Here is a 14036-nt window from a genome sequence, read left to right on the forward strand (position 1 = left end):
TCTTGATGGAATATGGAGCTAGAATATTAGATTTCAGGAGTAAAGTAATATGGGCTTAGCTAAAGGATCAAGTCAAATATAACAGAATAATCATTGTCACTTGTCAGTGTATGAACGAAGGAAAATGTAATGCAGATGATTGGCACACTGTCTGCCAGTACATGGCCTAATATGAAAAATATCAAACTTGGTCAAGATTGAGTGACACTACAGTTGCATTAGAGTCAAGGGTTGCAATTCCCACCTACCATGGGAGAGTTGCGATAGAGTTGAATTCCCCCTGATATGGTTGATGATCATGATCGTGATCATGGACTGTGCACGAGATCTATACGTATATATCCCTAGGTAGAGGCCTGCACGTCCACTAGGATTTGCTTTTTCTCTTTTCGGTTTTTTGGGTGTTGATTTGCTTTCATTGTTGTGGTCTGTAGAGTTAGGTCCACCCATATCATACGCTAATACCATTTTGGGAAAATATGATATTGAGGATTGATCAATAGTTTCAACTTTCTTTCATTTGTTGAGTGCTATTTTTATTATCTTTTGCAAGTTCGTTCATGTGAACTTTCTTCTTCTTTATCTCATACCTTTATGAATTAGGCCCACAAGTGCGTGGAAAGTCCACAATTTCGGTGCAGGGATAGATTCAGAACCCCGATGTGGTCGTCTTTTGGGTTTCAATGTGATTGATTGTTGAAAGTCTCATAAGCACTACTCGCATTATTGATAAAACAAAAATGCTAACTAGAATGGAATGGATTAACTGATTAGGCTGCGTTTGTTATGCATTCTGGGATGATAAAAGGCAGTGAAAGTTATCAATGTCAGAATGCATTCCAATATTGCTATACCAAACGCAGCCTAAAATTATTTTTTTTTTTGGTTTTTAGCTTTGGGTGTCATTAAATGCGGCTTTTGGAGGGTGTGGGACAAATGGCAAAGGATCAGTGTTAATGGTGGCGTTGTCAGACAACCTGCCGACTCTAATACGAACATGATACAAAATATCAAAATTAGGCGGGTAGGGATTAGGGTTGAGATAGTTTTTGAAATAACACAACATGATAAAAGATATCAATATACGGGTCATGTTGGGATTGAGGATGCTTAAGACTCAACTTGTTCTATACTGATCGGCCCGACATTATGAATTTATTTGATTAGACAAAAAAATGTTGGATGAGCTTAAATTCTAGGGATGTCAATGGGTCAATTCGGGCTGAATCAGTCCGAATAAAAAACCAAACAAATAAGGACAGTTTTGATTGCTTTTGGTTCGTTTATTTGGATTCATATCGATTTCTTTAATCGTTTGTTATCTGGTTGATTTCAGTTTCAATCTGGTTTGGATTTAATTTGACATATGCATGAATGCAAAATTTGCAAAATTGGGGGGGGGGGGGGGAGGGAATTTTTTAATGCGTTTTGGGCTGGTATTGGGTTATATCAGTTTGATTTTAATATCGGTTCGGTTTTTCATCCAGTTTCAGTTTTGGTTATTGGTTAAGTTGGTTTTGTCTTGGTTTTAAGTGTGCAATGCCCAAGTTCAAAGCTGATCCAATTAGATTTGATTCAATAATGGTTCGGGCTATATATCAGTTCAGTTCGGATTGGTTTCATCGGTTTAGACTTGGTTTTGACACCCCTATTAAATTCTGTAGGCATTAAATCTCTAGGCCTCTTTTGCCCGCCGAAAAAGTTTCTTTCAACCCAAAAAGAGTTTACTAGGTGATACAGTAGATCTTACAGTTTTGAGGGGAAGGGATAAGAAGATGGTAGAATTTGAGTGCACTTGATAGGATCAAGAAATGGATTCAACATCAATTTGACACGATCAATCATTGAATGGGACTGAAGCAATTGCCATTTGCCACCACCTTCCCGGTTTCAACTTCAACAGATATTTCGTTTGTTTATAAGTGCATGTACCTTGTAAAGTCAAAAAAAAAAATTTGGCGGGGCCTCAAAAGTCAAAAAAAGGAAAAAGCAAACGCCCATCTCATCATGGAGATCTTTTGAGCTGGAAATGTGGTTTTATGGGTAACAAAGGTTTTCAAAATCGGTGGAATCGGCTAATTAGATTTAAGATTCGATTGATGCTGATTCTGATTCATTCAAGGATATTAAACTCGGAATGGGGATTAAATCAGTCCCTGCAAACCTTAGAATCTGCGTGAATCAAAAACCTTAGAATCAGCTTTTTCAGATCTGAGAAAACTAACAATCTGGTCTCAAAAACCCTACAATCGGCCACTCCGGTAATTTTGGATTCACTTCCATTCTTCACATATTGAGTCAAAACTGAGTTAAGACGAAACCCACCGATTCCAGTCTCTGTTGGAATTATTTGAATTTGAATTGATTGAGATTTAATTATCGCCCAAGATTTATCTCATTCAAATAAATGAGCCTAAGCCTGGGTCTATAGGGTTTTTTTAAGCTGGTTTCCACATATCCTAGCTGATTCCAATCCAATCCAATCCAGATCAGAATCATCCGGGACTGATCTGGATCCTGATTCCGGGTTTTTAAACCCGGACTAAGCCTAGTTGAGTGAAAGAACAAAGAAGAAATAGATGACGAATTGACAAGTAATGCGAGCTTTCCATACAAGGGGGGCCTTGTGGACTTTATGTCCTGATCTCAAACTTTACCAAATCCAAAATGATGACCCAATGCAAGCACAGGAGCTCGTTACACCTTCGCAGTTGGCACTCTTTTAACAAGCGAGAAAGGCTGTAAGATTTGAGAGCCCATTTAGGAGTGGAAACACCCTCTCCTCATCCCCAGGATAATAACCAATTGCACCGAAAGCACCTGTCCCTTCCATTTATGTGGAACTGTCCTCAGGAATGGAATAAAGTAGCAAAGGAATCAATCAATTACAGTATAACTTTCTACTGCTCTTACAGTCTTACCTGCTTTTCACTCATTCATGTATATCTCCATCTCATAACACCCTCCTACCTCCCTCTTCTGCTTTACAACACTTCCTCTTCATCTGCAAGGTCCAAACATAGAGAAACACAACAGGAGAGGAAATGAATTGCTTTAGATCTCGTCGTCCCAAATACAGCTCCCCTACCAATGATAACAACTCTCTTGACATGGCCTTTCCATCAAAACAAGAAAACCCAGAAACCAAAAAATCCAAAGAAGAAGTGTTGTTGCGTATCCCAGGATGCACAATTAATCTCATGGATGAAGGAGAGACAGCTGAACTTGCAAAAGGAGATTTCGTACTTGTCAAGCTTATTGAAGAGAATATTTCCCTTGCAACAATTGTCAAAGTCGGTGATGATCTACAATGGCCTCTCACAAAAGATGAGCCGGTTGTGAAGCTTGACGCTTTCCAATATCTCTTTTCATTGCCCATCAAAGATGGTGATCCTCTGAGCTATGGCGTGTCTTTCTCTGAAAATTCTCCTACTGAATTGGGTTTACTGGATACATTTCTGAAGGAGCATTCATGCTTTTCTAGCTCTTCTACTACTCAGAATCGGCATGTTGATTGGAGGGATTTTGCTCCAAAGGTTGACGATTACAATGGAGTCTTAGCTAAGGCAATTGCAGGAGGGAGTGGTGAAATCGTGAAGGGCATTTTCAGATGTAGCAATGCTTACTCTAAAAAGGTTTGACCGTAATTGACTATTTCAATTTTCAACAGCACCAAATAAAAGATAAGATGAAACTTGCTAGTTATATTTAAGCTTTTCTTCAGGTTAGTTATAACTGTTAAGTATTTAATATAGCAATAGAAAATAAGAGTATTTCCAATAAATGAAACTAAACATATTTATAAAATGTAAAAGAAGGGAATAATAAAACAAGAACATTCATATGAATACTAAATTCAAATGCTTGTAAGGGTCTGTGAATGTGAATGTGAATGTGTGTGTGTGTGTGTGTCTTGGTCTTCAAAATTTATTTGTATGTCTTGGTCATGAAACTCATTTGCGCCCTCGAGTACATAACCCATTAGAAGCTGGCTTACCGATGGATAATAGCTAAACCATAATAAATAAATGATAAGTGAGGTTTTCATCGATTATTTTATTAGTGGATGTATTGCTCTTGGTAATATATGTGGCAAGAAATTTAAAGAACAATCTTAAAATCTAAACCAATCAATAAAACCATACTAACTAAAGATAATTGCTTCCCTATCGAGGAAGACGAAGAATGCTCAATCCATTGAATTTGTGGTTTTGATGTCGAATGAAGTACAGATTCACACCGAAGATTATGATCTACATTAAGGCTGTCCCTTAAAAATTCCACAAATTTTAAAAAAAATAGTCATTTAGATAAATAATATAAGCAAGATATGAGAAAAGTGATGTTAAAAATTTAATTTACAGCTACATGTATGGAAATGTTTTGCTTCCTTCGAAAATCTTCCAAGTCATATTAAGCACTGTACATTCCTTTCTCCAGGCAAGCAGTTTAAAATCCAGAAATGTGTTTACTGAACTGCCAATATATTAAGCTGTGTACTTTCTGAGAAATGGTGCCTCATGGATATGGCACTTTTGTAATACGAATAGCATTTCAAGTGATTGAAATATAAGTAATAGGTTCTACAAATAAGAGTACGTGTACAAATAACAGCATCACAAATGCAGGTTCAAAAGGGAGGGGAGATGATTCTAAGTCAAGTCGAGGAGAAGGATGGTGTACCTGCAGTGGAAAATAAGAGCACCAAAAGAGCTGGCAAGACAAAAAATGGCGGTGTAAAGAAAAGTCTTAAACGGTATTAAAGAATAAGACCTGAGAAGTAAAACTTAGTACCAAATATAATTGTTTCATAGTGTCATGTTGCAAGTAAGATGTCTGCATCATATTATTTCTGCTTTTGTTTTGGTGGATAAAATCGGACCACCAGAAAATTCAACTGCTGCATATTCTTTTTCCTAATCACCACACTACGGTTAGGCTATTTCCCAAACATCAATTCTTTGGCACACATTGTTTTTGTTGTCTTTACAGGGTGAGGAAGATATCAAAGATGACTGAGAAGATGAGTAAATCTCTGCTAGATGGGATCGGGATTGCCACTGGATCCATCGTGGCGCCTTTGGCCAAGTCCCAGTCCGGAAAGGCATTCCTAGCTATGGTTCCTGGAGAGGTTCTCTTGGCTTCAGTTGATGCTATCAGTAAGTGAAACCCCAACAGTACAAGGTTTCAAAATGCTTAGGACATTTTCACTTCATGCTTGTATGATCACATAATGGTCATTTGAACATATCCGAATATATATGGTAACTTTATTGATTCAGTCATTCAAGAAATATAAAGTAACCAAAGTTTCCATCTTGGACCTACAGACAAGGTTTTGGATGCAGTTGAAGTTGCTGAAAGACAAGCTCTCTCTGCCACATCTGGTGCAGCAACCAGAATGGTCTCCCAAAGGTATAGAACTGAAGAACTTTTCCTACCACCAAAATAAGAAGGAAAAGAAAACCCCAAAAACTTGAAAATGCAGAACATGTGCTAATTATGTAACCACTATATCCCTATGTCTCGGATACACACATGGAGCACTCCCACAAGAGTTGCACCTGTCAGCCTGGGTCTTACTCCCACCAAGGAGATTTTAAAATCTCAACCTAAAGCTAACTTATAAAATGTCCCAGGAAACCTAGCCTTATCCATTCTTTAAGATCATTTTCTAGTGTTCTTTTCATGACCATACAAGATAATCTGATAAGGATTTGATCCTTATTTATCTATTCTAACTTGTGGGAATTTAGACAGCAAATACTCATGAAAATTATTTTAATCATGACAACTTCACAACGTTTCTTAACCAGTTCCGTGTTTGACTGATAGTTCATACCATGTATCCTTGTCTACAAGCGCCAGCCTCCACCCACCACTCCCTCTTCTTCTTCCAATTGTGTGCAAGTATTTTACATGTAGATTTCGTTTGCAGATTTTCACTCATGAGGACGGCTCTTAACTATCTATTATCTGATTTTTAAGATGGAATTTTTTATACTTTTACAATTTTGTTTCTTTGTTTTACTTAACTTGTCTCACTATGACTAATGTTTCTGCCTTAACTTGATTATTTCTGGGGTAACAGGTTTGGGGAAAGTGCAGGGGAGGTGACAGGAGATGTCTTTGCAACTGCAGGGCACTGTGCTTGTACCGCTTGGAATATCTTTAAGATACGAAAGGCTATTGATCCAGCCTCCTCTGTCCCTTCAGCAATACTGAAAAATTCAGTAAGAAAGAGAAAAAAGTAATACACATACTACTCTACGTCTCTACCTGAACAAACCCATCTGATCAGATAGACTGAGCATCCAAAATCACCAAACAAAGGATTGATGACTGAGAAAGTCACAGGATCAAATTAATGTATGATATCGATCTTTAACTCTGGTAAGAAGAAACAATGTATGTCATGGATCTTTGACTCGGAGTATTGCTCCAGCAAGGAATTTCACCGGTTTAACTTATGTTGTTCCTGATAATAGAAGGTTATGTGTTTTTAAATTTTGTACCTGACTACCTGACATATTGATGAACCTGCAATCTGATGGGCACCTAAAATAAACAACTCCTAGCACAGTAAGTTTAGACAACTAAATAACAGGCTTCACAAGCTGTATTCATCTCTTGACATTAGCATTTTAAACCGTTTTCTAACCAGAAGCATGGTACTGGAGTGCTTAAGTTGACAATGGCTCCCTCCCTTATCTTCTCGTGGACAACCAATAAGATGTTTGTGTCTGTACATTAACTGAAACATTCTTTTGCAACCGAGTTTGCAGCTTTTATGTGTATATCAGATTTATAATTTCCAAAATCAAACATGTGATCCATGGTTTTGATGCAATACTCAACCAATAGTTGCATCGATTGATTCATGAACAGATTATGCAAATTTATTCTGTTGATTGTTGTTTTGCTTGAAGAAGCTCATCAATTTCATATCATTGAAATAACACATGGTGTTCTAAACTTCTGAAGATTAATAGGTTAAAAAAAAACCAAAAATACTAAAAATCCAAATATGAAGCATATACAAGTAAAGCTGGGTGGTGAATCTCTTCCCAGAATGGACAGCATCAGAAGTTATTACGCATTAAAGAAAGCCTAGCACACAACCAATGTAATTGTACCTATTCTCTCCTTATATGTCCAGGCATAATGGTGTATAGGAGGCAATTAATTGTACGAACTGGTCGGTGTACAGGAAAAGAGAAGTGCCCCTGTACTACTTGTATAGTGAAGCCAGTATACGGCAAGGTGGTATGAATGATTGTCGAGAGTGAAGGACAGCCAAATTGTCTAGAAGTAGGATGTCACCCTTTTGCCAAGGAATGGCAACACATTCATCATCCAGGATTCTTAGGCAAACATAGATTATTTCAGATGGTAATGGTGCCCCATCCCCAAAAGTGATTGCTTTCACAGCCTGTATAAGCAGCTAACATGCTAATAAACCAAATCTTGCGCCCTCTATTCTGATCAAATTTAACAGCTGAGATCAGTCGGACCCATTACTGTTTTCACTCCATCCTCCATCCATTCCAGCTTCATACCTAGGTGGACAGCCCTTTCACACGTTTTGATATTTAGAGTGGTGGATTCACAATTATAAATTTTGTCTCTCTTTCTTTCTCTCATGGGTTTGCACCTCTCCCAACCCCAACATGCACAAAAAGACACACACACATGATTCCCAATAACCCCCCTCTAAAAGGATGTGAAACTGGTCAGATGGATTCAGGAATAAGAGAAATGATGGGGCAACATCATTCAATAATATTAATAGCGGACTTGAAATCAAATACAATCAAGACATGCATAACATTATCTCTCAAAACTGCTCCAAACATATATATTCTCATAGAACAGTGGTCTCTTCCTCCAACTCACTTTGACAAAGGATCTCTTGATCCTACTGACAAGCCCCCAGAGAAAACAGTCAAGTCACTAAAGCATCGATATGGGCTCCTCAGTTGTAAATTACTTGAATATCTGGATAGGAAGGAATTACAGGATGTCAGAAAACAAATCGTCTTCTGGTCAACTGATCCATACAAAAAACACCACACTCGTTCCATCACATATAACAGTTGACCATGTCAATGTTCTCATGCTCACCTTGAGAAAAACAGGTTATAGTACTGAAAACTTATCAGAAATACATATTAGAGGATGTGGTAGTATCTGTGGAGTCAGACATACATGTTTGCTGCATTTGCAAGGTATTATGGCATGTGGAAATTGGTTCACTTTGGACAGTTCATGCATTCCACAGAATGAATCATACTCATAGGTTTATGTGGCACTGTTGGATGAAAAATATTAAAACGAAATTTAAAAGAGAGCAGAAGGGAAAAAAAAAAAGGAAAGGCTTTGACGTGAAACTATATGATAAGTGATGTAGGACATGACAAAGCCATTTGATTTAAAACTCCACAAAATCAGCCAATGCATCCCAGGATCAACCTGACACACGGATTTTTGTCCGCAAGAAGAAACAGAGCAGTAGGCTCCCCACCCAATCGTGGGCCTGGTCGAGCCCATTTGGGGCTTAGTTATTTAATTAATTAGTAGCTGATTTGTTTTCCTAATTTAAGCATGATTTATTTAAGATATGTTGGTAGTTAACAACAAAAACTTAACATAGTTTGAATAGGATTTATGTTTCCTATTTCCTATGGGAATTGTTGTTTTGTTTTCTATTTATACATTGTAAGAGCTGAAGCTCAGCTACGTTTTTGATTAATTGAATGATTGAGTTTTGCTCTACAAACTGAGGGATTCAGCCTGGTGAGAAGCCGAGAGGACAGAGGGATTCTGGTCCGTAGGTGGGAAACCTTAGTTCTTCCTATTTTCTTACCCTATTCTGCTTCCAGCAGGTACTGATCTTATATCTAGCGTTTTCCCTTCTCTGTTTAGTTTTAATCTCTGGTCTTTTCAGTATAATTTCTGTTGGTTATAGAATTTTGGGGATTTAAACTACATTCATAGCTATACTACTGACTTGCGGATCCCGTGTTCTGAAGCATATATCAGCCTGGTTTCTTAAATAATCGCAGGCTGATCTGTTAATCAGATCCAGCACTTCTCTTGGGGAATTAAAGAGTACCTTAGGAGGATAATTCAATCCTGGTTTGGGAGCATTCTGAGCTCTGAATCTGAAGCCACTTAGGGTATGTATGGCAACCATTCTGTTTCAAAAAAATGATTTAGAGTCAGAATTGATTTTTTCTGTTTCTGGATTTTGGGAGTAATTCTGTACCAACAAATGTTGTATGGTAAAAAATTGATTTTGCTATTAAAGAAAAACAGAAACATGTATGGATTGTCATTTTAACAGAAACAGTTTTCTCTTCTAATTCTATCAAATTACATAAAAATCTCATCCCTTAGGCATAATTTTCAAAACACAAACGAATGAAAATTGTTTATTGATTTTACTTGTAGCACAAGGGATTATAGATTCATAGTTGGATTTTAGACAATTGAGAGGGTCACCACCATTTCGGAGCCAATAATGCTAAACCCAAGAACCAACCAAGCTAAAGCTTTTAACCCAAATCGTAATGAAAAGTAATCACCAATTGTATAGTATTAAATGAGATTGGGCTCTAGAAGTAGAACTTCCTATAAGAATGAAGCTAAGCTGAGCCCACCCAAAAGATATATAAATGAGCTATAACTACTAGCAAGCCTTGGTATGATTCATGTATTAATTGTTCGCTGTAGGAAGTAATTTGGGTAAACCAAAAAGAACTATATACTTCCTATTTCATTTATAACAAGAATGAAGCCAAATTATATCCAAGTGAATGAACAAACCCTGTCTGCCCAAGAGAGCTAAAACAACTGAGACACAACTCTCAAATTACAAAACAATCTTCTAGAACCCACAAGGGAAAAGTATACACAGAGAACCAAATTTCAGAACAGACCTTCAGGCATGTCACCAATACCTCCTCCTCCCTGGTACATTTTTGCAATAATTGGAATGAAGAGACCCTCCAATTCCTTCATTTTGTCCTCCAACTCCTCCACTTCAGCCAATTGGTTCCTATCCAACCATTCAATCGCCTCATTGATTGCCTTCTCAATCTTTTGCTTGTCTGCATGATCCAATTTCCCACTAAACTTCTCGTCCTTAATGGTATTTCTCATGTTATAAGCGTAGTTCTCAAGCAATCCAATGATTGTTGAATCTGAGTTCACATAACACAAAAAACAGAACTTATTCAGCAGCAGGTTCTTTTTCAGATAGAATGTAGACTTTAGAAAAAAGGGATAGGAATTCTAACCTCTTGGGCATGCTAGATATGGCAAACGATCCCAAGGCAACCATACTCAACACAAATTAAATCCAATAACAAGGGTCAGAGTTCAATAAAAGTAGCTGAAGTATTTACCAAGAGAGGACGGGGGGGGGGGGGGGAATGGAATAAGAAACTATAAACCGTTGAAGGGATGAAGATTGCCTTTTGTCCCTTTTTTTATGAAGATTGTAAATGCTATTGAAGAGATTCCTATATCTCAATCCAGGATGCTGCTATTTTAAAGCTTACTAACTCCCTAACTTAATTACCAGGCCTTGGATATAAGCTTTTCAAATCCAAGATGCTGCTATTGTAAATGCAATTTCAAGTTTTCTATAATAAACCAGCAGCCATGTCTCTAACAAAAATAATAATAAGCAGCCATGCTTAATGATGATCCCAAACATTGTCTTAATCCCTACAGTTAGTTTAGTCAATGTTACAAAACCTCAATCCTGCTCAATAAAACAGAAGGAAAACAGGAATCAGAGAGAGAGAGAGAGGTGCACCTATTTAACTTATTCCTGCACTTCTTCAATGAATCAAAAAATTTCCCCTGCACCTCTTAATAAAACAGCTTAGATGAGTTGTTAGTGAGCAGAAAGAGCAGGCCCAGCCGGTCCCTGCTGCTGGCTGCACCTGCTATTGGTGCGGACAGCAGCTGCTGCCTGCTCCATGCCAGCCCTCATCAATCAATCTCTCCTCCAACTCCCTTCTACATTTCCTCTTCCTACTACTCCTTCAATTTCTCAGCAAAACCCCATTTTGAAACCCAAAAATTCTTCTCATTTAAAACCCTAAACCCAACTAATAGAGTGCCTTGGAGATGAATGCAGCTCCCTATTACCTTAGACAACCTAATCCTATAATCCAACAAAGACAAAAGCAAAGAAGAAGATAATAACCCAACAATCCATGCATTCACAGTTACAAAATCCTACACCTTTGCTGAGGAAATCAGATTAATTCATCAAAGGAAGACTAGACAAATGAAGCAACAGCACCCAATAATTTCACATTTCCCATAACTATCTGAACTATTAAGAACCCTACCCATCAATACAAGCTAACCAATTTAGATATAAGAAATGTGATTTGAGAATATCCTCCAAAATCAAACAATTCGTCTAACTAAATTCAACACTTTCATATCACACAAGCTTTGTCAAAAGCCCAATTAGAATAAAAAAAATAAAAAAACAGAGAACAAGCAAAAACAAAAGAAAACATCCAATGCCCATGATTACTAAAGAAGAAACCCGAGCAACAAAAGGGGTGGGGGAGACAAAGTAACAAACCCAATACTTTGAAGGAAAAACTTCAAATCTGTAAACCATAAAACCACAGAATGCCAGCCAAAAATGAAGAAAATGGTAGATACTTTCCAGAATAAGCTACAGAAAGACAGAATTTCTTCTTAACGAGGGGGGATAGATTGGTTACCTCATCGTACATGGACTGCACGAAACTCTTAAGCATATGTAGAGAGTAACTACGAATGCCCCTGCAATTGAGACTATGGTTCCTAGGACCTTGCCGTACATATCGGTCAGTGGCGGAGACACGGCGAAGGACATCGAGAAGGAGTTCGACGGCAAAATCGGCAGCATCTTCAGTGAAGGCAGGCCTGACATTGGTGACTGCTATCCACCTCCGGCGGCACTCGGCCACGTCGATGTGCTCAACCCCGACGCTGATGGCAACAACACACTGCAAGGAGGGAAGACATTGGAAGATTTCAGAATCGATGGGGTCATTGGGGTGGAGACCTAAGCAGGCTAAAGCCCTGACGGACTGGGCGTGAGTGGTCAAGAATTGTTGGGTGGACATGGATTCCTCTTCCAAAGGCTTCAGAAGTCTTAACCTTTTGGCCAATGGGGCAAGAAACTGACTAGGGGTATAACCAAAAATCAGAACCTTGAGGTTGGTGGAGTTGCAGAGGTCGACCTTGTGAGGTTCCTCCGTTTCTCTTAGGTTTTGTTATGTTTTGAGGGCAAATTCCATCAATACCCTTCCGCTACTTAAGTTGGACGGTGTTTCCCGATTTTTGGTAGAATGGATTCTAAAATGTGAATTTCAAAAGATTGCCAGAATCAATTATATCATCCGGTCCATTTCAAAAAATCACAGAATCGGATCGGACAATTCATATATAATCTATTTCAATTCTGGCCTGAGAATCAGAAAAAACACCAGAATCCATTTTTTAGAAAGTTACCATACATACCCTTAATATTCTCAATATTCTGAGTTTTCAAAATTAATTTTATATCAGCCATCTGATTATTCCAATACTTCGGGGATAGGTAACTGAAATAGAGGTTCAATCCAAGTTTAAGCCAATTCCATTGGTCTGTTCTGAAATAATTGAATTTTCTTTGTTTCCTGGTTTCCCGTCTCAGAGTTCTTATTCTTCATATTAATTATTTTTTCTCAAAGTTTGATAATCATCTGGGATATATCAATCTTAAGTCAATTTTGGGTTGTCTGTTTGAGTTGGCTAATCTTGGGTTCCTATCTAGGAGGTTATTCTTTCAACCCCACATCACATTCAAATGTAAATAAAAACTTGGTACTACAATAGTACGACATACTTATGAGATAAAATGATTAAGGGAAATTAAATCTCAATAAAAAGCAGAGAGGGAGGAGAAGTCATACCTTTCCTCTGCTGTGCATTTATCGTTGGTTAAGAAAGTGGACTGCCAACCACGGCCGATGCGAGAAGAAGAATTGTCTGCAGCCCCTAATGTCCTGGTGTAAATTAAATGAGACCCAACTCCTCCAGCCTTCCAACGAATTCCGGGTTACCTCTCCTTCATCCTTTTGTAAACAATATGGCTGAGAACTATGGGAGTTTCACCACGACTGGCTGGCTCTTCCTCAAAAGAAAAACAGCTTGGAAGGAAACTCAGTTTGTACAATTAATTGTAAGAATCCAAATTCCTACCTGAGCCATCTCGTGATGAAAGGGGATTTTCTGGTCTGGAGGGGATTCATTGGCGGAAAAGACTCGACCACCGACGTTGGTACGGGGAGCAGCTCCTCCAACGTAGGGTAACTCTTCGTAGCCGAAAGCCTGGACAATGCGGTCGAAGTCGAGAGCTGTGGTGACTGGGAAACCCCTCAGAGAGCACCGCTGGAATGGAGCAAATCTTATAGCCATGGCTTGTGGTGAGTGATGGCATCAATAAATCGAGAGAGATCAAGATCTATAGAAAGATCGGGAGAGACGACCGCAGGGAAGGGAATCCCATCGAAGGATTTCTGCAATGGGTATTCTAACTTCCACCACGCCCATGCCAAAACCTCCTCAGTCCTCACTGCCAGTGCGAGAGAGAGAGAGAGAGAGAGTGTGACTCCGGGAATCGAGAAGGTTGGTACACTTGGCGCGCTTACTTGGCATGCAGATCAAGGTCGGTGGGTCCTACTTGACTCATTTCTTTCCCAATGGATCATCCGTCCCGGGCTCCCGGTATGGTCCTCTCGTGTTACTACTGTTATGGGCTTTGGTTAGGACCTTTTCTCCTTTTTGGTCTCATTTCGAGTCCAGCCCGCGTTCGACACTGGTGATTCTGAGCCAAACCAAACCCAAATTGAATCGGCTGCGGAAGCTTCCCAATTTTGGAGACCGATAACGATACGATACTGTGGTATCGGCCATTTTCAAAATTCTGTCCATTGTTTAAGGTTGTTGTGACAAATTCTGACTTGAGCCAT

General features: G+C 38.7%; 1 protein-coding gene across 1 annotated transcript; it reads left to right on the plus strand.

The window, feature by feature from the left end:
* The first annotated feature begins 2999 nt into the window (after positions 1 to 2999).
* Positions 3000 to 6582, plus strand: LOC122656627 (senescence/dehydration-associated protein At4g35985, chloroplastic-like). The gene is made up of 5 exons (XM_043851234.1): positions 3000 to 3635; positions 4629 to 4756; positions 4993 to 5159; positions 5331 to 5415; positions 6092 to 6582. The coding sequence occupies exons 1-5, from the start codon at positions 3045 to 3047 to the stop codon at positions 6252 to 6254; spliced, it is 1134 nt and encodes a 377-aa protein (XP_043707169.1). The 5' UTR covers positions 3000 to 3044; the 3' UTR covers positions 6255 to 6582.
* Positions 6583 to 14036: the final 7454 nt, after the last annotated feature.

This window comes from Telopea speciosissima, chromosome 3, assembly GCF_018873765.1.
Source record: "Telopea speciosissima isolate NSW1024214 ecotype Mountain lineage chromosome 3, Tspe_v1, whole genome shotgun sequence".
Lineage (NCBI taxonomy): Eukaryota > Viridiplantae > Streptophyta > Magnoliopsida > Proteales > Proteaceae > Telopea > Telopea speciosissima.